Source organism: Rhinopithecus roxellana, chromosome 4, assembly GCF_007565055.1.
Source record: "Rhinopithecus roxellana isolate Shanxi Qingling chromosome 4, ASM756505v1, whole genome shotgun sequence".
NCBI lineage: Eukaryota > Metazoa > Chordata > Mammalia > Primates > Cercopithecidae > Rhinopithecus > Rhinopithecus roxellana.
In genome coordinates this window covers 37,147,865-37,171,819 of record NC_044552.1, presented here as the reverse complement: position 1 = coordinate 37,171,819, position 23,955 = coordinate 37,147,865, and the positions used below count along the sequence as shown (strand labels likewise).

General features: G+C 49.7%; 1 protein-coding gene across 1 annotated transcript in view; it reads right to left on the bottom strand.

The window, feature by feature from the left end:
- TTBK1 (tau tubulin kinase 1) overlaps nt 1-11,491 on the bottom strand; it is a 45,788-nt gene extending 34,297 nt beyond the window's left edge. Inside the window, exons 1-6 of the mRNA XM_010369715.2 lie at nt 11,261-11,491; nt 8,195-8,356; nt 1,768-1,915; nt 1,288-1,361; nt 943-1,083; nt 1-105 (exon numbers count right to left, since the gene is read on the bottom strand). Of these exons, the coding sequence (XP_010368017.1) occupies nt 1-105; nt 943-1,083; nt 1,288-1,361; nt 1,768-1,915; nt 8,195-8,302 (576 nt within the window). The 5' untranslated portion in view covers nt 8,303-8,356; nt 11,261-11,491. The remainder of the gene's footprint in view (nt 106-942; nt 1,084-1,287; nt 1,362-1,767; nt 1,916-8,194; nt 8,357-11,260) is intronic.
- Nucleotides 11,492-23,955: the final 12,464 nt, after the last annotated feature.

Sequence of the window (23,955 nt, the reverse complement as noted above, 5' to 3'; positions counted from 1 at the left end):
GGGCCGCACATCCCCCGTGGTGTTGGTGTACTGCCGGGCCAGCCCGAAGTCCAGCATATAGCACTTCCTGTAGGTGGAGGGCAGCCTGCCCATGGCAAAGTTTGACTAGGGGAGACAGCAGCTGTGAGCCCTGGGGGCCCCAACCCCAGCTGGGCAACCTCAAGGGGTACCAAGAAACAGCTCTGCAGCTGGTGAAGGGCCTTCAGCCCCACATTCACTCGCCCGCAAGGAAATGTCAGTATTCACATGTGTGCACCAGGTCACAGCCTCTCATCTGAGGGGTGGGTGTGATCATCCCCATTATAGAGATGAGGAAACTGAAGGTCAAAGGGCTTGGGGAGCATCTCTGAGATCACACAGCAAGTGGTGACTCAGCCAAGTCTGCCCGGCTCCACATTTTTGGGACTCCCCAGCAGGGCAGTGTGATTTGGTGTTACTGGTGTGGCTGCCCAAGGCAGCAGGCCTGCTGGGTGACCTTGCGCCATTCAACTAACCTTTCTGGGCCTCAGTTTTCATCTCTTTAAGTAGGAGATTTTTCCTAGCACAAAGATTCAAGATGCCACAAAATCAGCTACTTGGAACTCCTTGCCAAGCCCCAGCCCCTCAGTCTCCTTCCCTCGATCCCTCCATCCTTTTCCAGCCCCCTTCACCTTCCTAGGTTCCAGGACTCTCAGGTCAGGGGCAAGGGATAAGGAACAGAAGGGAAGAACAGAGGAGAGGCCTGGGCATGGCCGAGGGGCAGGCAGGGGTGCATGCTCCTGGGAAGCAGGGGAGAGGAAGAGATGGGGCCTGGGAAGGAGAGCAGGAGGGGCTTGGGGAGAAGAGGCTGTCCCATCACAAGTCCCAACCATGGTTGCAGAGGAGAAACCAGGAGACCCAGGGAGAGAGTTGGGGGTGTGTTCTGGAGGAGGGAACAGAGAGGCGTGTTGGGGCAGTGCTCACAGGCTTGATGTCACGATGCAGGAAGCCCACAGAGTGGATGGCCTCGATGGACTCCAAGATCTGCTTGCCCAGCCGCAACGTGGTGCTCAGCGTGAAGGTGCCTCGCGGCTGGCTGCGGCGCAGGTCGGCCAGGTTGCGGCCCTGCATCGGGGTGGAGGTGGGGGGTAGACTCACCCTCAGCTGCCATCCCAGACACCGCCATTGTGATACTCTTCCCAGTCACACCCCCAAAGGGTCGTGCCCACTCCCCTCTCCCAGGGCCACAGTCTCCCTTCCTTTCTCCTACCCTGGAGTCACAGCCCAAGCACTTAGAGAGGGGAGGGAGGATGGGCCACAGGGACTCACCTGGAGCTGCATCACTACATAGTTAAACTTCTCGTTCCTGCCACAGCCAATGAACCTGCACACATGGTCCTTCCCTGAGGGGCAAAGACACAGATCTTCCAGCTGTTATTCTTTCTGCCTCACTTCCAACTCTAAGATGGGTTCCTAGTGCACTCTTGATTTCTGGTCCCTCTTGATTCCTGGCCCTGTGAGTGCCTCTCTTGCCACCTCCCTGGCCCTAGCCTCATCATGTTTCCTAGACTCCAGCTTCATCACTTCTTTGATCACCAACCCGGCCTTCTGCTCCATCACTCTCTTAGACCCCAGTCCCATCTCTCTTAGACTGTGGCTCCATCACCTCCCCCTTAGCTCCTGGCTCCATCCCCTCTTCCCTCTACCACACCACATCTCCTCCCTCACCCCAGCTTCTGATCTCATCGCCTCTCTTAGCCCCTGCCTTCATCATCTCTTCCCTCCCATTCCCCTGCCCAAGGCCCGAACCTTGCAGCTTCTTCAGCACAGCCACCTCCATCTTGAGGACCTGCTTGGGCTGCTGGGCTGACTCCACCTTGAGGGCCACGTTCTCCCTGGTCAGCAGGTCCATGGCCTCGTAGATCTCACCAAAGCCCCCGCCCCCGATCTTTTTCAGCTATGAAGATGAGGGGATAGGGTGTTCAGGGATCAGTCTGAACAGCTCCTCATCCCACCCGCTGCTGAGTTGCATCCTTCATTGGTGGGGAAGTGGGGTATCTTTTTTTTTCTTTTTTTTTGAGATGGAGTCTCACTTTGTTGCCCAGGCTGGAGTGCAGTGGTGCAATCTCGGCTCACTGCAACCTCTGCCTCCCGTGTTCAAGCAATTCTCATGCCCAAGTCTCCTGAGAAGCTGGGACCACAGGTACCTGCCACCACGCCGTCCTAATTTTTTATATTTTCAGTAGATACGGGGTTTCACCATGTTGCCCAGGCTGGTGTCAAACTCCTGACCTCAGGTGATCCAGCCGCCTTGGCCTCCCAAAGCGCTGGGATTACAGGCATAAGCCACCACGCCCGGCCAGAAGGGGGTATCTTTGAAGGGGAGAACCTCATGTCTCTCTTCTTTGCCCCACCCCATCAGCACCCCAGCTCCTCTCCTAGTGCCCTGGGACAGACATCTCAGCTCCTGAGCACACACACACACACACACACACACACACACACACACACACACACACAAGGCCAGATGTCAGAGTGGGTAGTAGGAAAGGGTAAAAGACCTGTGACCCCATATAGATATGGAGAAAGCCTAATGTAGGATTCTGAGGGGACCCTGGACTGCCCTTGACCTTTTCTTCTCTAGAAGGACAACAAATATTATGTTCCCCCATCCCCTGTGTAGATTGAGCAACCCCTATCCAGAAGGAAAACCAATTCCAGGACCTCCCATCCTCAGGGCGGATTGATTACCTGGGGAAGCAGGCACTTCCTGGGGTTGGCAGCCCCCCGAGAGTCATAAGAAGGAGAGAGTATTTGGGCAAGGGGATTCAACAAAGGGTGTTCGTGGCCCATGCTCACTGCGGAAGCTCACATCACTCCCTAGGTCAGATGCCGACAACCAGAATGAGCCTCTTCTCCAGGGCAGGGGGTACTGTGGGAGCGTGGTGGGACCGGGGCCTAGAGGGAATGGAGCCGCAGTCTGACCCTCTTGGCCTCCCACTCCAGCCTCCCAAAGCAGGCATGAGAAAGGCGGGGAGGAGAACCACAATAAAGTAAAGGAAGAGCTGGCAGGGAGCCGAGCAAAGCTGAGTTCTGGGGAGGGTCTCAAAATCATTTCAGCTCAGAGGCCCGGGGGTCCTGGAGGGTGAGGGATCTGCTGGCAGGTATGGGGAGCAGGGAGAAGGTGCTGATTTCCAAGCTGAGACTGGTTTGGTTTAAGAAAGATGTACATGACCTCAGAGGAGGTCCACCGAAAAAAAAAAGAAAGAAGGATGGAGAGCTTGATGCTCACCCCCTCGGGGAGCTGCCTCAGTGGGGGCCTGTCCGCTCTGTGCACCTTCCCAAACCCTCATTCTGTCCTGCTGGCTTATAACTCTGATCAACCTGCAGACTCTGGCCGCTCAGCCTCCTGCATCTCTGAACCTGCCCCAAACATCTGTTCAGCCCTCAGATGCCTTGTGATTGTTTAGTGGTGGTTGACACTGAGGAATGGAGGGAGGAAGACTGACCAGGCAGAGCTGGAGGGCTGGGAGTTCCCAGGTTACCACTGAACTCACTCCAGAAAGAGACAGGAGCAGGAAGGGAAGATTTGGAAAAGAAGCAGAATGCTGGGTGGGAACTTCAAGGTGCTTGTGTCTGGGAAGGAGACAGGGAAAGAGGAAGGAGGAAGAACAGTGAGAAACCAGAGTTCCTTTCTCCTGGAGATGAAATTTAAAGGCAGGATTTCAGAGCCAGGAGGGCACAGACTCAGACTCACGGGAAACAACAGCTTGTCTGCCTCTGGGGTACTTTAAACTCTGGGGAGATGCAAGTATCTTCTAGATTCCTTTATGGTTTGTTTGTGTGAGAACAGAGGAAAGGGCAAAGGGGAGGGGACAACCACATCTTTTTCTCACAGATGTCATCTCAGTTAATCCCCAAAGGCTCCTGGCAACACAGGTGATGAAGGTCATGTGATTCCCCATTTTGCACAGAAGGAAAACCAAGGCATGGGAAGTGCAATACCTTTTCCCACGCCACACTGCTAGTTAACAGCAAAGGCAGGTCCAAGCACGGTAGCTCATGCCTGTAATCTCAACACTTTGGGAGGCTGAAGCGGGTAGATCACCTGAGGCCAGGAGTTTGAGCCCAGCCTGGCCAACATGGCGAAATCCTATCTCTATCTAAAACTACAAAACACTAGCGGGGCGTGGTGGTGGGCACCTGTAATCCCAGCTACCTGGGAAGCTGAGGCAGAAGAATCGCTTGAACCTGGGAGGCGGAGGCTGCAGTGAGCCAAGATCGCACCATTGCACTCCAGCCTGTGAAACAAGAGAGAAACTCCGTCTCAAAAAAAAAAAAAAAAAAAAAAGCAAAGCCAGGTTTCATTTAAACCCAGGCAATCAAATGCAGAATCCGTAATGTTGCAGAATCCATAATGTTACAGAAACTGTGGACCCATCAACATTAAAAGTGTGAGTGCTGAGATTCAAGCCCAGATCTGCCGGGCTCCGAAATCATTGCTAGAGATGTCAGGAAGGCTCGGGACAGCCAAGACATTTATGACACCTACTTCCCAATTTCCCAGGGTGCCCTGGGGTATTTCTCTACCACCTTCGTTTCCCAGCAGAGCCTATTTCTCCTTCTTTACTCCCCTCCTTCCCCACCCACCCCCCACCCATTATGGAACTTCCATAAGACAGGGAACTGGGTGTCTTCACCACCCACTCCACCAACATCCCTTCTCCTTTTCACCACAGCTAGGGCAGACTTATACATGAGACACAGTGACTAGGCCCCTGATAACTCTAGGGGGTCCATGAAAATGTTTTAATTTCTTTTAAAATCATAAAGGAGGCTGGGTATGGTGCCTCATGCCTGTAATCCCAGTACTTTAGGAGGATGAGGAGGGTGGATCACTTGAGGTCAGGAGTTTGAGACCAGCCTGGCCAACATGGGGAAACCCCGTCTCTACTAAAAATACAAAAATTAGACAGGTGTGATGGCGGGTGTCTGTAATCCCAACTACTCAAGAGACTGAGGCATAAGAATTGCCTGAATCGGCCGGGCGCGGTGGCTCAAGCCTGTAATCCCAGCACTTTGGGAGGCCGAGACGGGCGGATCACGAGGTCAGGAGATCGAGACCATCCTGGCTAACATGGTGAAACCCCGTCTCTACTAAAAATACAAAAAACTAGCCGGGCGACCTGGCGGGCGCCTGTAGTCCCAGCTACTCGGGAGGCTGAGGCAGGAGAATGGCGTGAACCCAGGAGGCGGAGCTTGCAGTGAGCTGAGATCCGGCCACTGCACTCCAGCCTGGGCAGCAGAGCGAGACTCCGTCTCAAAAAAAAAAAAAAAAAAAAAAAAGAATTGCTTGAATCTGGGAGGCAGAGGTTGCAGTGAGCCGAGATCTCATCACTACACTCAAGACAGAGTGAGACCCTGTCTCAAAAAAAAATAAAATAAAATAAAAAATCATCAGGGGAAAAAAATGAACCTTTAGGTCAAAGAGAACAATCTAGTATATAATATTAATATATTCATCTTTATACCAATGCAGTCATAAAATACAATTTTAAGTACTTTCTTATGGAGGAAGGGGTCCAAGAAAGTCACAATGTGGCCCTGCCCACAGTCCACTAATAGGAATATTCTCTCAATCTCCTTTTTCTTCACTCCCGCTAAATTTTACATGATCCCAGGCCCTGCTGAAGGACCTCCCTAAACTAGAGGAGAAATATGACACAATAGGATCAGCATTGGTCCTCGGGAGGAAGGAGACCTGGTTTCTTGGGCAGCTCTGGGTGGCCTGGGGTGAGTTTCATAAACTCTCTGAGCCTCCACTCTTCCTCCTCTGTAAAATGAAGACAGTTGGACTAGAATTGGTCACAAAGGTTTCTTCGGCTCAGTGGTCCTGATTCTTGGATGGGCTGATTCTTGTCAGACAGACCTAGTCATGGAGACTTGGCAAATTAGCTAAGCAATTTCCTCAGTTTCCACACCTGTGAAATGGGATTAATAAATGGGAATACAAATCTACTTGGTAAGTTCTTGAGACAATGCACATAAGGCATTTTGCACAGTGCCTGAAAACAGTGAATGCTCAAAGCAAATACTAAGTCATTATTACCATTATTGTTTGCTATTCTGATTCTGAGAAGCACCCCTCAAGATGAATAAAATGTTATTATTTTATTTTATGTTTTTAGAGACAGGTTAACCAAGCTGGATTTGAACTCCTGGGCTCAAGCGATCCTCCTGCTTCAGCCTGCCAAGTATTGAGGATGTATTTATTTATTTATTTATTTAGAGGCAGAGTCTCGCTCTGTCACCCAGGCTGGAGTACAATGGCATGATCTCAGCTCACTGCAACCTCTGCCTCCCAGGTTCAAGTGATTCTCCTGCCTCAGCCTCCCGGGTAGCTGGGATTACAGGCGCCCGCCGCCTGGCCCGGCCAATTTTTGTATTTTTAGTAGAGATGAGGTTTCACCATGTTGGCCAGCCTGGTCTCAAACTCGTGACCGCAAGTGATCCTCCCACCTCGGCCTCCCAAAGTGCTGGGATTACATGTGTGGGCCACCATGCCTGGTCCCTGTATTTATTTTTAAATGCCACATCTAGTGCCACTGACCCCCATTTTCTCCTGGCCACCGAGATCTATGGGCAGTTTGCCTTGGTTCTTGAGCTCTGCCTCCCACCTCAGTGCCATCCTCTCCGGGAACAGGTTGAAGGGAGGCATGTGGCCCCTCACCCTCTCTAACTCTCCAGGGGCGGGGGTCGGCGGTGAGGAGAGGTCGATATGCTTGCCCTCCCCCCAGCTACCCGCTCCATTTCGCTCCCCACTCATCTTCCACGCCTTCCCTCAGAAATCACAAAAAAGTTCTAGCCTAAACTCACATGTGTGTAAAAACTGTCTTTCCCTCATCACTTCGGTGTAAATGTCATTCTACCTCCAATCCGCCAGAAACTAAGCTCGGGTGCCAGAGGCCCCGAGGTCTCGGAGGAACACTCCTCTCTTTGCCAGATCCTTGTTCCTTTTATTACCTCCCTGGCTCTTCCTCCCCCATTTCTGTACTCTCCCTCTCAAGAAGTCCCCCCTCGGGACAGAAACAGCCCATTTCCTCATCCCTTGAGGACCCCTAGAAGTCTCCTCCTCTTCACCCCTTTCACTCCCAACCCCCAGTCCCAGAGACATCTCTGAAAACGCCGCCACCGTTGCCTTTTTCTAGGCTTCTAGGGGACCTGCACGGCCGATGGCTGTTGCCGTGGAGACCCGCCTGCACCCGGGCCTCACCCTCCTCTCCAACCCCGCACTCCCGTGAGCTGAGCCTCCCTCCACTAAAGCACGCGGGCGCGCACACTCGCAAGCACACACGCACACACACACACGCACATACACACGACTCGGAGTGTACCTGACCTCTGTTGTTCTCCCTCCCCTCCTCCTGGCTTCCCACTCCGGTGCAGTCCCACAGGCTCACACACGGGTTCCCCCACACTGCCGCCCACAGTCCGCCCCACATTATCCTGCTCCCACAATAAGAGGACACCAGAGCGCTATTAAGTGACGGAAAAAGGGTGTGTGATTTACAGTAGGTCTCCCTCCCCAAACGCTATCATTCCCCCAGCCCTCACGCGCCCCCTCCCAGGCAGGCCCGGTTCCCGAGGGGGCTGACACTACAACTCCCAGCAGGCCCAGCAGCCCGAAGCCCTGGGCTGGAGGAGCAGGGCACGCCGGGAGATGGAGTCTCGCCGTGCTGCACCTGCCGCAGGACCCGGCGAGGGGAGGAGGCTGGATGGAGAAGATGGAGTGCGGGTGCGGCGGGAGCAGCCTGCAGGGCCTTTCCCTAAACACAAGCCTTTCCGTCCTCTGCGGAAGCGGAGGGACACATGCTCGTCCACTGCCCTTCTCCAAGGTCCGTCAGAGAAAAAGCTCCCTCCCCCACCGCTCTTCCTCCTCCCCACACCGGCCTCTGCAGCTCCTGCATCCAACCAGGAGTTGTTCCAGGCTTAGCCTGACCAACGTGACCTAGCGGGGAGAGGGGTGATAGAGGGCGGGGCTGAAGAGAGGGCACTGGGAGAAAGCTATTGTCCACATGTGGTGGCAAAAATAATGACCTGCAAGCAGTATGCAAATGAGCTTAGAGGCACCTCCCTCTTAGGGTAGGGGAGCGGAGGGCACTGGTTTTAACAAGTCTTCAGGTCCTCGCCTCCCTCCCCGCTACCCTCCCTCTGCCCCGCCGGGTCACTCACTCACCACCTTCCAGCGATCCTTGACCACGTAGTTGGCCGGCAGGATGTCGGCCTGCTCCCCTCCCCCACTCATGTTGGTTTCGTCCTTAAGGGCGGCCGCTAGGCACTGCATCCGCCAGCCAGAGGGAGGGGTGTCCGCAGGGCCTGCCCTGAGGGGGCCATCTACCTAGGGGAGTGCGGAGGGGCTGTGAGGGCGGGCTGCAGACCCAGGACCACCTGGCAGATAATGGAGGAGAGGAGCTCCACTCCTGCCCCGCATTCTTCCTGGTCCCACTGGACAGATGCTCCAGGAATTACCAGGGGAAAGATTGTATAAAGGCCAGTGCAAGGGAGTTACAGACTACGAACTGGAGATAGTTAAAATCAGCAACAGGACACACATGTTGACCAATGAAGAAGAGGAAAATGACAGTGAACAGGCCGAAGGGAAAGAGAGATATGCTAACTGATGCCAGGAAGACTTGCTGACCAACGGAGCATACCAGACTGGGATCCTCTCCCTTGTAGGGGAGGCCTGGGCCTTGGCTCCCCCTTAGGGGAGTCCCTGTGTCACAAAATGTCCATGGAGCTGTGCAACGGAGGCTTAGTGAAAAGGGAAGACCTGCCACCCAAGGGGTGACCCATGGGACACCGACACCAGCATGACCTGCTAATCAGCCCTGAGAGATGTGGTAATCAAGAAAATGAGGGAAGGCACTAAAGCCCTTTGAGGGTGGTGTTAACTGAGGGGGGTGCAGGTGCTGAGAGGCACACACCTTTCTCAGGGTGAGCTGAACCCACTGACACAGCCATGGGGTTGGGAGGTCAGGATATGAGAGATGAGGTGAACACAGGTGACAGACTCAAGACATGGATGTCAGATGGACAGCAACCTTGTGGCCACTCCAGAGGGACAGAGGTGGGCTGAATTGGGGAGGGCAGGAAAATGGGAGGGGCCTAGCAGAAAGCAGAAGGAGTGAAAGGGAACAGCAGGTCTGGGTGGGCATGGGGTGAGAGAGCCTCTGACCACACCTTTCTGTGTCTGCTTAGGAATCAACAAGAAAGAACACAGCTCTCCTCGAATTAGGACAGGTAGAAGTTGGATATCAGGGAGAGTTTCCTAATGGCAGGGGTTGGGAGAGCCAGGCAGATGTTACCGGAGAAATGCCCATGTATGCGTGTGCATATGTCTGTGTGTGTATCTGTGCATGTATCCTTCTGTGTGTGTATGTGCCTTTGTGTGTCTTTCTTTGTCTATCTTTTCTGTGTGTCTGTCTGCTTTTCTACATGTATCTGTGTGTCTGTATGTGCTTGTGTGTGTTTTGTGTCTGTGTGTGATGTGCATGTGTGTAGGCAAGGGGCCAGAAGACATGACTTTCTGAGATCTCTGCCAACCCAGGACGGAATTTGGAACCAGGATATTTTCCTCTTCTCTTTCCCTCACACTTTTTAGAAGCACACTACTGTGCCCTCACGATGACCCTGGAGAGTCACAAATAGAGAAAGAGGGAAGTTACTTAGGCTGGGGTTTGGGGGTTGTGGGTGGGGGGAGAAAGGTGGCTAAAGAGATCTATAGATGGGGTAGAAACTACATAAACCCCCCTTTCCTTGGGATGAAATAACTTCCCAGGGCTCCTGCATCTAGACATCCTGCCATAGGGGACAGGGTGGTACGTGGAGGTGTGGAAACCACCTTCCGATTCACGATGTGCCACTGTGGACATATGGAGAAGGGATCTTCATGAGGAGGGACGCTGCCACTCCTTTTCTCTTTCTTCAAATGACTAAGCTGAGCTGTTTCTTCTAATCCTTACAACTTCAGAGCATCAGGACTTCCCTCCTTCTGCCAAAGTGGGATATGAGGCATCAGGAATTTGAAGGGCAGTGAGGGCAATGGCAGGATGAAGGGAGAGGTAGGGATGGGGCTTCTGGAATAAAGGTGGAGGAGACAGGTTGAGGACAAGACTGAAGAAGCAATTGAACTGGTGGGAGGGAGCCTTCAGAAGTTGAACTGGGTGAACTCTGGTGGGCTTTCCAGTCCTGGGACAGTGGATCTCTTAGGTTGATAAGGAAAATTTGTGTCCTGCTCCCATTTTATAGATGAGCAAACCAAAAAGAAACAGATGAGGCAAGAGAAGGAAGAGTGGAGCCAGGAAGATAAATGAGGGTTACCTGCCTCTCCCTCTCCACTATCCTTCTCTCTGTGTGTGAGGACTACGCTCAGCAGAGACTGGGTTGGATAATACAAACACGCGACACTTGGTTGCCCCGTTACTGCCACCTCAGGCCCCTATGTGCCCATGGGAGCATGGGCGCATGGTGAAGGCGAGGGCTTGTGCAGTTTGTATGAATATCTGTCAGAGAGTGCAGGTAGGAGCATGTGGGGCCAGTGATGGTACATAGGGGTACGTGGAAGTGGTGGGAACTCATCATGGCCTGTGGATACAAGTGTTGATGTGTAACTCTGCAAGGTGTCAGCAGGTGTGTGTGGGAATCTGGGAGCCCAGGTAAGGAGAGGTGATGGAGACCAGCGAGAGGTGATGGGGACAGGCGAAAGAGGTGTGGAGGGAGGCAGAGGGGAATGTCAGGGATGAGGAGCAACAGGATTAGAGGAGGGGGGTGGGTAGGATAGAGACTGGTGAGAGATAACGATGACAGGCAAAGAAGAGATAGGACCATGGGAGGGATTTCTGGGCACAGTTGAGGGGGTGAGGAAGTAGGTAAGAAGACAGGTGGGAGGCATGGAGGGACTGAGGACAGGGAGGGAGGTTACGGAGACAGCCGAATGACTCGTCAGGGGTGACAGGAGAGCCAGGGGTGAAGTCATGGGGACAGGGGACAGAGGTGAGTGGGGAGGAGCAAAGTGCCTGGAGGATGGGTTGGGGAGGGAGGTCTGTGTGCTGGGGACAGGGAGCGGCTCCAGGCCTCGGCGCGGCCCAGGCGGTGTAGGCCAGCGTCCCAGCCCAGCGGGCGGCGACAGCAGCGCGGAGGGGAGCCCAAGAAGGCTGCGCTGGGAGGCCAGCCAGGCGGAGCCCCCTGAGCCCACTAAGGAGCCCCCGCCCCGACCCCGGCCCGCCCCGCCCCGCCTCACCTGCTCTGTGCCCGCTGCGGCTGTGGCTGCGGCGGCGGTGGAGGCAGCGGCTCGGGGCGGCGCATCCCCCGGGGCCGGGGCGGGGCGGGGGCGGCTCAGTGCGGCGTTGGGCGACCCGCTCCCTCCGGCGGCGGCGGCGGCGGCGGCCTTCCGACCCGGACCATCCCGGCCCGGCCCGGCCCCGATCCTCCTAGGGCGACGGCGGCGGCAGCGGCGGAGCGGGGAGCTGCCCACAATGCACTGCGCCGCCAGCATCAGCACCAGCCCTGACATCACCGCCCGCTGCCCGCTCTGACATCACCGCTCCTCCTCTGACATCACGTTCCGCCGGCCCCGCTCCGCTCTCCTCCAGCCCTGGGATTCTCGGGCTGTCCCGCTCCAGCTCTCAGGTTCTCCTTACCGCTCTCTGCCACTCACTTGACTCCATCTCCCAGCACAGCCCCATCACTCCTTACCTGCTCCCATAAAACTCACCTGTCTCCATCACCCTTTATCTTCCCCACTCCCAGTATGTCTCTAAAATTCCTCACCTGACCCATCAGTGTCGCCTGATTCCCCACTCCATCCTCTACATGTTTATATCTCCTTCCTCTAAACTCATCCCCCTCTCCTGTACCCATCCTCCCATACGTCCCTATCACCCACCTCTTCTGGGACCATCCCACACACTCACCCACCACCTGTCATGTGTAATTCTCACCTCACCACCTATATACTTTATCTTTTGGCTCAACCTGTGTCTCTCTTTCTTTGGCCCTTTCTTTCATTTGTGGACAAACTCTGCCATTGGTTTTTACTGCTTACCAAATAAGATGCATACTCTTTACTGTAACATCAAAACACCTTCCCAACATGGACCCATAAGGCCATTACTCCCCTTCTGACATGTTGGATTACTCAACAACTCAACAATCCAACATTCCTTGAACAACAAACTCTGCATGCCACCTGTCTCTTTCAGTTTCTCCCTCTTTTTTTTTTTTTTTGTGACAGGGTCTCATTCTGCTGCCCAGGCTGGAGTATAGTGGCACAGTCTCAGTTCATTGCAACCTCTGCTTCCTAGACTCAAGCGATTCTCCAGCCTCAGTCTCCCAAGTACTTGAGACTGCAGGTGTGAGCCACTATCCCCGGCTAATTTTTGTATTTTTTGTAGAGACGGGGTTTCACCATATTCCCCAGGCTGGTCTTGAATTCCTGAGCTCAAAGCCATCTGCCCACCTTGGCCTCCCAAAGTGCTGGGATTACAGGCATGAGCCATTGTGCCCAGCCAGTTCCTTCCTTCCTTAATGCCTTCAACAAATGCATACAGAGCAACTTCAATAATGATAACAACAACAACAATGGGCCAGGTGCAATGGCTCATGCCTATAATCCCAACACTTTGGGATACCAAGGCAACAGGATAGTTTGAGTCCGGGAGTTCAAGACCAGCCTGGGCAACATAGTGAGACCTCATGTGTACAAAAAAATTAAAAATTAGCTGGGTGTGGTGGTGTGCACCTGCAGTCCCAGCTACTCAGGAGGCTGAGGGGGAAGGATTTCTTGAGCCCAGGAGGTCAACACTGCAGTGAGTCGTGATTATGCTACTGCGTGCCAGCCTGGATGACAGAGCGAGACTCTGTCTCAATAATAACAACAACAACGGCAACAATTGCATCAGTTATTTACTTCTGCCAGACACTACTCTGACTTTACATATGTTAATTAATTTAATCCTGATGACAACCCTATAAGGTAAGAGGACTATTGTTATCCCTTGTTTTATAGACGAGGAAACTAAGATACAGAGAGGTTAGGTAATATGCATTCGGTTACACAGCTAGCAAGTGGCAGAGCTGGAATTCAATCCCTGGCCCTGGAGTCCATGGTTCTAATCACTACATTGGGAGGAAGGATCATTGAGCCTGCAAGAGTAATCAGGGAAGGCTTCTTGTAGGAGGCACATTCAGCTGTAATTTGAAGAATTAATAGAATTAGTAGAAGTTTGCCAACAGAGAAGTGGGGCCAGGGCAGAGGATGAAAGAGACTCCAGGCTGAGAAGACAGCATGAGATGAGGCTGGGGCGGGCGTGTGCAAGATCATGAAGGATCTTGTGTGCAGTGCTAAGATTAGATTTTACTCATTTGGTTTTTGGAAGTGTAGTGGATACTGTGGAGAGCCATTCAGATCTCCCTTCAGAATCTAGGTGAGTATTCTCCAAGATATGAGATGTTGAAGGCTGACTGCTTTCAGCTGACCTGTTCTCTGGGAATTGCCTTTGGCCAAGGGAGCTGCCTCATTCAAGATCATGCCCCCTTCCTGGGACATCCCACATCCAATCGATGAGTATAAAGGCCTGGCCCCCTTACTTCAACTGGGGACACCTCCTAAGGGACATCCCATTTTCAAAACTAATAGGGACAGCTGAGGCTTCTATTGAGACTACATCAGAGCTCAACTCCCCCTTCCACGCAACCTTGCCTTCTTCAGTCCTCCACAGAGGTTGATCACGAGAGCACGTCCCAATAAACTTACTGCATGATCATCTCTGTCTCAGAGGCAGTGTCCTGGGGGAGCCTGATTTTCAGATAGGGAACCACTGAGGAATTTTGAGCAAAGATGAGACATGATCCGATCTAAGTGTTGGGTTAGAATTCTAGTTTCTTTTTCGTTTTGGTTTTCAGTACTTTAAAAATGTTGCTCTATTGTCTTCTAACTTGCATTTTTTTCTGATGAGAAATTTGCAATTATCCTATCTCTGTTCCTTTGCATGAAATCTATGCCTTTTATGCGTCTATTTTTTTAATTTGTTTTGTTTCGTCTTTTGAGACGGAGTCTCGCTTTGTCACCCAGACTGCTGGAGTGCAGTGGCCCTATCTAGGTTCAAGTGATTCTCCTGTCTCAGCTTCCCAAGTAGCTGACATTACAGGCGTGCACCACCACGCCCAGCTATTTTTTTGTATTTTTAGTAGAGACAGGGTTTCACCATGTTGGTCAAGCTGATCTCAAACTCCTGACCTCAAATGATCTGCCTGCCTCAGCCTCCCAAAGTGCTGGGATTATAGGCATGAGCCACCACGCCCAGACCAAGGCCTCTGGTTTCTTTTAAGATTTTCTCTTTGTCACTGGATTTAGCTGTTTAAGCTATTTGATTATGATGTGTCTTTTTTACATAGTTTTATTCATGTTTCTTGTGCTTGGGTTTGTTGACATTCTCGTATCTGTGCATTTATAGTTTTCATCAAATTAGGAAATTTTTCAGCCATTATTTTCTTAAATATCTTTTCTGCCCTCCCCTTTCCTTCAGGGACTCCAATTACCCTATATATTAGGCCATTTGAACTTGTCCCACAACCCACTGATGCTTTCTTTTTCCTAGCCTTTTTTCTTGCTGTGTTTCATTTTGGATAATTTCTATTGCTATGTATTCAAGTTCATTAATCTTTTCTCTTACAGCATCTAATCTAGTATTAATTCCATCCAATGTATTTTTCACTGTTGTTTACAATTCTGGAAGTTCGATCTGGGTCTTTTAAAATCTTCCATATCTCTACTCAGTTTTTTCTTCTAACTTCTTAAACATATGGAATAATTATAATGACTGTTTTAATATACTTTTCTACTAATTCTATCTAAACAATTTCTGGATTCGTTTCAACATATTTTTATTCCTACTATGGGTCATATTTTCTGCTTCTTTCCATGTCTAGTAATTTTTTACTGGATGCCAAATACTGTGAATTTTACCTTGCTGAGTCTTGTATATTTTTATATTTCAGTGAATATGATTCAGCTTTGTTCTGGATTGCAGTTAATTTTTAAGAAGTAAAAAAACAGGCTGGGCATTGTGGTTTATGCCTGTGAATCTCAACATTTTGGGAGGCAAATGAAGGAGGATTGCTTGAGCCCAGGAGCTCAAGACCAGCCTGGGCAACATGGAGAGACCCTGTCTCCACAGAAAAAAAAAAAAAAAATCAAAACTTAGCCAGGCGTGGTGGCATGCATCTGTGGTCCCAGCTACTTGGGAGGCTGAGGCAGGAGGATCGCTTGAGTCCAGGATGTCAATGCTGCAGTGAGCCATGATCATGCCACTGTACTCCAACCTGGGTGAACGAGCAAAACGCTGTCTCAGAAAAAGAAAAGAAACAGAGAGATAGACAGAGAGAAACAGAGAAAGAGAGAGAGAGGGAGAGAGAGAAGAAAAACCAGTTTGGGCTGGGCGCGGTGGCTCATGCCTGTAATCCCAGCACTTTGGGAGGACGAGGTCAGGAGATCGAGACCATCCTGGCTAACACGGTGAAACCCCCTCTCTATTAAAAATGCAAAAAATTAGCCAGGCATGGTGGTGGGCGCCTGTAGTCCCAGTTACTGGGGAGGCTGAGGCAGGAGAATGGCGAGCCGAGATTGCACAACTGCACTCCAGCCTGGGCGACAGAATGAGACTCCATCTCAAAAAAAAAAAAAAAAAGAAAAAGAAAAAAGAGAAACCAGTTTGATCCTTTCAAAGTTTACTTTTAAGTTTTATTAGGTTAGATCAGAGCAGCCTCCAGTCTAGGGCTAATATTTCTCTGACGCTAAGACAAAACCTAATTTTTTTCGCCACTAAGGCAAAGCCCTGTGAATTTTCTATGTGAGCCAGTAGGAACAGGCACTAGTTCCATCCCTGTGTGAGCTCAAAAATTGTTCACTCTGCTGCTTTCAGATGTTTTTCCCCACCACAGACAGTTCCCTCATACACATGTGCTGATCAGTCCTCAGCTCTCTATTCATAAAACCCTCTGAACCTCTCCAGTGCTCTCTCTCCTGTCCTGTACTCTCTCCTGCAAACTAGAGGCCTTGGCCTCCCTGGACTCCCAGCTCTATCTCCTCGATCAAAGAGACAGCCAGGCTCAGCCTGGGTTCCTCCATCCTGCAGCCTGGTAACCTCGCAGGCAATAAGCTGGGGCAAATGTAAAGCTCGTCTACTTTGTTTTCCGTCTTTCAGGGATTACAGTATTGTTCTGTGCTGCCTAATGGCCAGTGTTCAAACATTATTGCTCTATATTCATATATTCTGTCCAGTTTTTTAGTTGTTAAAGACGGGAGGGTAAATCTAGGTCTTGCTACTTCTTGGCCAGAAGAAGAAATTTGATCTGTGTGTTACATGGCAGGAGTGTGAGGATAGACCGGAAGAGCTCCTCCAGATGCTTGATTTCTGCCTTCCTTAAGTCACTAAAGCCCTTTGCACATTACTGCATGGCGTTAACCTGATTTCTCCTATTCTTGAGCTAAGGCTGGCTCCTCCCAAAGCCAAATGGAGTCTAAAGTCTCAGATACTCTCCTTTACTCCTTTTTGTAGCTCTGTTAGTGCCCATTGAATGTCTCACACAAAATAAATGCTTTTAAAATGTGTCCCCAACCTGTGCATTAAAAGGAATTTAAGGCTGGGCACAGTGGCTCATGCCCGTAATCCCAGCATTTTGGGAGGCTGAGGCAGGAGGATTGCTTGAGCCCAGGAGTTCCAGACAAGCCTGGGCAACCTAGTGAGACCTCCTCTCTCTGGAAAATAAAAATAAATTTAACAAAAATTAGCCAGGTGTGGTGGCGTGCTCCTGTGGCCCCAGTTACTCAGGAAGCTGAGGTGAGAGGATCGCTTGAGCCTAGGAGGTTGAGGCTACAGTGAGCCATGATCATGCCACTGCATGCCAGTGTGACAGAGCAAGATCCTGTCTCAAAAAAATAAATAAAAAGGACTTAAAAGATAAATAAAAATAGGTAAGGTTAAACTATACTGTCTAAAAATGCACATTTGGGTGATAAAACCATAATGAAACATAAGGAAGCTTAATGATGTCCTTCCTTTTTGTCCTCACTATAAAAGTAAGAGCAGTGGTTACTTCTGGAGGGAGTAAGGGGACTGTTTGGGATGGTGCACATGGAAACTACTTCTGGGTAGTTGAAGATCTATTTTGAGATGAGATGGGTGGGAATCACAAGAGTGTTTGTCTTATAATAATTCATTTGTTTAGGTGGTTTTCTGTAGCTGGGTTTGATTTTATAATGAAAGTATACTTTTATTGGTACGCCTCTGCATGAATGAATGAATGATAAATGATAAATACATCTGGGCATTGAGTATCAATGGTTGCTCGCATCAAAACAGAGAGACGGCCGGGCGCGGTGGCTCAAGCCTGTAATCCCAGCACTTTGGGAGGCCGAGATGGGCGGATCACAAGGTCAGGAGATCGAGACCATCCTGGCTAACCCGGTGAAACCCCGTCTCTACTAAAAAATATAAAAAACTAGCCGGGCGAGGTGGCAGGCGCTTGTAGTCCCTGCTACTCGGAAGGCTGAGGCAGGAGAATGGCATAAACCCGGGAGGCAGAGCTTGCAATGAGCTGAGATCCGGCCACTGCACTCCAGCCTGGGCGACAGAGCGAGACTCCGTCTCAAAAAAAAAAAAAAAAAAAAAAAAAGAGACATCCAGACACTATGTGCCCATGTTAGGATTATACAACACCCCTTGTGAAATAGCCAAATTCAACCTGAATCTGATTAAGTCTCTGCATCCAATTCCAATGTACAGGAAATAAGGAATATAGAGGAACATATTCAGTGACATCACAGGGATATAATTGGCAAACTTCAGACTGAAGGAAACTGCAGGATGAGAGAAAGAAAGAGAGAATATACGGGGGAAATGTATATATTAAAATAGATTTAAAAGGCATGTCAACCAATCATAATATGTGGATCTTGATTTTAAACAAATACATTACAAAGTTTGTAAGACAAGAAATTTGAACACGAATGGAATATTTGATGATATTAAGAAAATGTTGTTAAATTTTTTAGCTAGGATGTGATAATAATATTTTAGTTCCTTTTTTTAATAAGACGGGGTCTCACTATGATGGCCAGGTTGGTCTTCAACTCTTGGCCTCAAGCAATCCTCCCACAGTGCTAGGGATTACAGGCGTGAGCCACCATGCCCAGCCTTGGTTACATTTTTAGTAAAAAAGAGTTATCTTTTACAGACATATATAAAAATATTTATAGGCCGGGCGCGGTGGCTCAAGCCTGTAATCCCAGCACTTTGGGAGGCCGAGATGGGTGGATCACGAGGTCAGGAGATCGAGACCATCCTGGCTAACACGGTGAAACCCTATCTCTACTAAAACATACAAAAAAACTAGCCAGGCGAGGTGGCGGGCGCCTGTAGTCCCAGCTACTCGGGAGGCTGAGGCAGGAGAATAGCGTGAACCCGGGAGGCGGAGCCTGCAGTGAGCTGAGATCTGGCCACTGCACTCCAGCCTGGGCGACAGAGCGAGACTCCGTCTCAAAAAAAAAAAAAAAAAAAAAAAAAAAAAAAAAAAAAAAAAAAAAAAAAAGAACAGTTTTACTGTTGCAAATGGCAGGATTTCCTTCTTTTTGAAGACTGTTTAATATTCCATTATACACACACACACACACACACACAAACACACGTAGTGCCACCACATCCGGCTAATTTTTTAAATTTTTTGTAGAGGTGGGGTCTTCCTTGTTGCCCATGCTGGTCTCAAACTGCTGGGCTCAATCCTCCCACCTCAGCCTCCCAAAGTGCTGTGATTATAGGCATGAGCCACAGTGCCCGGCCTACTGTAGCTTAATAATATATTTTGAAATCAGACATGAATGAGCGTGGAGGGCATTATAGGGAAATAAGCCTGTCACAGAAGGACAAATACTGCCTGAATTCAACTCATGTGAAGGATGTACAATGGGCAAACTCATAGAAGCACCCAAGCCTGCCAACAAAACTTGGCCAGGTGTGGTGGCACCTGCCTGTAGTCCCAGCTACTTCGGAGGCTGAGATGGGAGGATCACTTGAGGGGTGGAGGCTGTAGTGAGCTGTGATGCCATGATGGTGCCACTGCACTGTAGCCTGGGTGACAGAGTGAAACCCTGTCTCAAAAAAATAAAAAGAATGTTTCTGTCACTCCCAGAATGTTTTCTCGTGCCCTCTGCAGGCAATTCCTGCTCCCACCCCCAGCCTTAGGCAACAAGTGGTCTGCTTTCTGTCTCACCAAACATGCCTTTTCTAGACATGTCAAATAGAATCATACGATATGTAGTCTTTCGCTATTCTCTGTATCAGCATATAAATTTGACATTTTCCATAATAAAATAATTTTTGTTTAATTGAACAATGACTTACATTTGTATAGCACTTTATTTTAAAATGGACTTTATTTTTTAGAGCAGTTTTAGGTTCACAGCAATACTGAGCAGAAGGTACAGAGAGTTCCCACACACCTCTGCTTCCACAAATGCACAGCCTCCGCCATTATCAACATCCCCACTGAAGTGGTACATTTGTTACGACTGATGAACCTACATTGACCATCATTATCACACAAAGTCCATAGACTACATTAGGGTTCACTCTTCATGTTGTACACTCTATAGGTTTGGATAAATATATAATGACATGTACCCACCATTATAGGATCATACAGGATAATTTCACCGCCCTAAAAACCCCCTGAGTATTTTGTGTTTTCTTTTTTCTTTTTTTTTTAGACGAGTTTCGCTGTTGTCGCCCAGGCTGGAGTGCAGTAGCACTATCTCACTCACTCCACCTGCCTTGGCCTCCCAAAGTGCTGGAATTACAGGTGTGAGCCACCGCACCTAGCCTATATTTTCTAATGTGCCTTCACATACTTCACTGCACCATGCTCAAACCAGGTGAGTAAGGCAGGATAACATTTCTTACCAATTTCATAAATGAGGAAACAGACTTGGAGAGTTTAAGGGACCTGACCAAGGTCACAGAGATAGTAACGGAATTGAGACTGGCCTCCTGGGGCCAGGCACAGTGGCTTATGCCTGTAATCCCAGCACTTTGGGTGAAACCCTGTCTCTACTAAAAATACAAAAATTAGCCGGGCGTGGTGGCACATGCCTGTAATCCCAGCTACTCGGAGGCTGAGGCAGGAGAATTGCTTGAACCCAGGAGGCGGAGGTTGCTGTGAGCCGAGATCGCGCCACTGTACTCCAGCCTGGGCAACAAGAGTGAAACTCTCTTTCTCAAAAAAAAAAAAGATACAGAGGCAGAAACAAGATGGTGGGTGTGTGTCTGTGCATGTGTGTTCCTTGTCTTTGCGGGGAACTGGAGGGAAGGTGTGAGTGAGGATAAGGAGTGTTGGGGAGGTTGCCTGTCAAGTCTGCTGGCACCTGAGGCCTCCTTCCTAATCTGTGTATGCATGTTTGTGTGTGCCTGAGAGAGGGCGCCCGGTGGGGGAGGGACAGGTGTGCAGCTAGCTATGTCTTCATGTTTGCCCCATGGTCCGTGTATACATAGCTGGGCCCAGCAGAGCAGTGGGCAGAAATACTCTGAAATCTCTGTCTCCCCTTTGTATCTTAGCATTAAAAATACACATATTGCTGCATCTTCTCTGCAATGGCATACTTCAGTACTCTAATAGTTATCTTTCAGGAAGAATACGGAAGAAAACACTGATGGAGCTTTCCTCTGGGGAGTGGGGCTGGGGTCTCAGGACTTTCTATCAACTGCATACTATCTCGTTCCATTTGAAGGTTTTGTCATATATTTGTGATTATCATAATAAAACGAGGGTGAAATCAGTATTGGTGAACAATGAGTGCTTGCCTGTCTCCCTGAATATACTGCCTCTATCAACCTGCTTACTACAGGACTGAGCAGACTACAAAGTGCTGTGAAATTCATCCTCTCATTTAAACCACTCATTCATTCAACAAACGTTTAATAAATGTTTCTTATGTGCCAGGCATAGTTCTAGAAACTGGGGATAGGCTAGGCACAGTGGCTCACACCTATAATCCCAGTACTTTGGGAAGCTGAGGTGGGAGGATCACGTGAGCCCAGGAGTTTAAGATAAGCCTGGGCAACATAGTGAGACCCCATTTCTCCAAAAAATTAGCCAGGCATGGTGGCACTCGCCTGTAGTCCCAGCTATTCAGGAGGATGAGAAGGGAGCATTGCTTGAGCCCAAGAGTTTGAGGCTGCAGTGAGCTGTGACCATGACACTGCACTCAAGCCGGGGTGATTGAGCAAGACACCATCTCTTAATAAAGATAAGGAAAGAAAGAAAAGAAAGAAAGAGAAGAAAGGAAGGAAGGAAGGAAGGAGGGAAGGAAGGAAGGAAGGAAGGAAGGAAGGAAGGAAGGAAGGAAGAAAGAAAGAAAGAAAGAAAGAAAGAAAGAAAGAAAGAAAGAAAGAAAGAAAGAAAGAAAGAAAGAAAGAAAGAAAGAAAGAAAAGAGAGAGAGAGGGAGGGAGGGAAAGGAAGAGAGAGAGAGGAAGGAAGGAAACGAAAGAAAGAAAAAGAAAAAGAAAGAAAGAAAAAGGAAAGAAAGGAAGAAGGAAAGAAAGAAAGAAGAGAAAGAGAAAGAATGCAGGAATACAGCAGTGAGCAATCTTCTACTGGGTATAGAAAAACATGCAACATAATTAATAAGTTATATGGTGCATGAGAAGGAGAAAAGGCAAGGTAGGGAAGGGTGATAGAGAGTACTGGGGGATGGAGGGCTGCCATATTGAATAGGGTGGTCAGGGAAGGTGAAGTGTCAACAAAGACTTGAAGGAAATGAGGAGTGAGCCAGGAAGCTACCTGGGCGAACAGGGTTCCGGGCAGAGGGAACAGCAAATGCAAAGACTCTGAGGCAAGGGCATGGCTGACATGCTTAAGGAACAGCCAGGAAGCCGGTGAGGTGGCAGAGAAGTGAATGAAAATAATAGGAACTGGAGTTAGGGAGGTAAGAGGGTGACAGGATCATCTGGAGCCTTGTGAGCCACTGTGGGGTTTTCAGTTTTTACCCCAAGTGAGATGGGAACCATTGGAGAATTTTGAGCAGAGGAAGGTCTTGACCCGCATCACTCTAGCTGCTGAGTGGAGAGCAGACTGTAGCAGGAAAGGGGTAAGGGAGGTGTATAGAGAACCCTTGACATAAGTAATTCCATCTTAAAAAAGACTCCATCACTGGGCGCATTCGCTCATGCCTGTAATCTCAGCACTTTGGGAGGCTGAGGTGGGGGATTGTTTGGGCCTAGGAGTTTTGAGACCAGTCCTGGAAACATAGTGAGACCTCATCTCTACTGTTTTTTTTTGTTTTTTTTGTTTTTTTTTTTTTTTTTTTTGAGATGGAGTCTCACTCTGTTGCCCAGGCTGGAGTGCAGTGGTGTGATCTCGGCTCACTGCAACCTCTGCCTCCTGGGTTCAAGCAATTCTCCAGCCTCAGCTTCTGGAGTAGCTGGTACTACAGGTGTGTGCCATCATGCTCAGCTAATTTTTTGTATTTTTAGTAGAGATGGGGTTTCACTGTGTTAGCCAGGATGGTTTCGATCTCCTGACCTCGTGATCTGCCCACCTCGGCCTCCCAAAGTGCTGAGATTATAGGTGTGAGCCACAGTGCTCGGCCAGTTTTTTTTTTTTAAATTAGCTCAGCATGGTGGCATGTGCCTGTAGTCCTAGCTACTGAGGAAGCTGAGGTGGGAGGATTCCTTGAACCCACAAGTTTGAGGCTGCAGTGGCAATGATCGTGAGGCTGCAGTAAGCAATGATCATGCCTCTGCACTCCAGTGTGGGCGACAGGCACCTTGTCCCAAACAATAATAAATAAATAAAGTTTTAAAAAAACTCCATCTTAAATTTCAAAAGGCATCAAGCCAACAGGGTCCAGATGTTCGCCTAACAAATGGAGACAACACCCAACCTGATAAGGGCATCGCCCTTTACTATAAGTCCTCATCAGAGGACTCAAGGACCATAAAATGAGCAGGACTTCAGCAGCTAGACAAGGCCACCTTAACAGACTGAGTTTTGCTATCACTCGTGACCAGCACCTGGTGTCTGCCTCTGAAGGCTCTGCTCAAATCAAGGACTCTTCCTTGCAAGCCCTTGACGACTATCCCCATCAGGCCAGGACTCTGTCCATAACACTCTCCTTGGACTGGTTCGTTAACCCCTTTTCTCTTGATGTTAAATGTTCCCGTGTTTGATGTGAAATTTTCATCTGTAACATTTATATCCTTATATCCTTATATATAATACTATGTGTGGTTTGCAAGACAGTCTGACCTGTGGAGTGGCTCCAGCCTGCATGCCCACGGCTCTGACTACTAAGTGAACAGGTGGTCCTAAGGAGAACTGCCTTCTTGGGAACTCCATGTGGCGCCTAACTTTTGTGATTGAAATAGCATCAATAAAAACCCGACCTTATGGGTAGACACAAAGGTGGGTGGACCTGGTTCTGTCTGACGTTGGGCAGCTCGGGACATGGGGAGACCTGTTAGGAGGCTGTGGAGAGCCGGGAGGAGGCTTCGACCAGGGTAGTGGCCCTGTACGTGGTCGTGAGATTTCAGATTTGGAAGGAGGAATCCACACGAGTTGCCAACGGATAGGACGCAGAGTTTGAGAGAAAGGGAATGATCCAGATGACTCCGAGGGTCTTGGGCCTGAGCAGCTGGGAGGATGCAACTGGGAAAGACGGCGGGGAGGCAGGGAGCAGAAGCGGGTGAGGTGGGGAAGTTCTGCTTGGACAAGGTCAAGTTAAGGCGCGTGTTAGGCATCCCAACGTCAAGTCCGGGAAGGGTGTGTTCCCGAGAGGGTCCTGGTTGGATCCTCCCAGTTCGTCTTCCCCATTCCACAGGTGTGGACTCAGCAGCCGGTCTCTGCGCTGGGCCGGGCGGGGTCACGTGGCTGCGGGCTGGCGC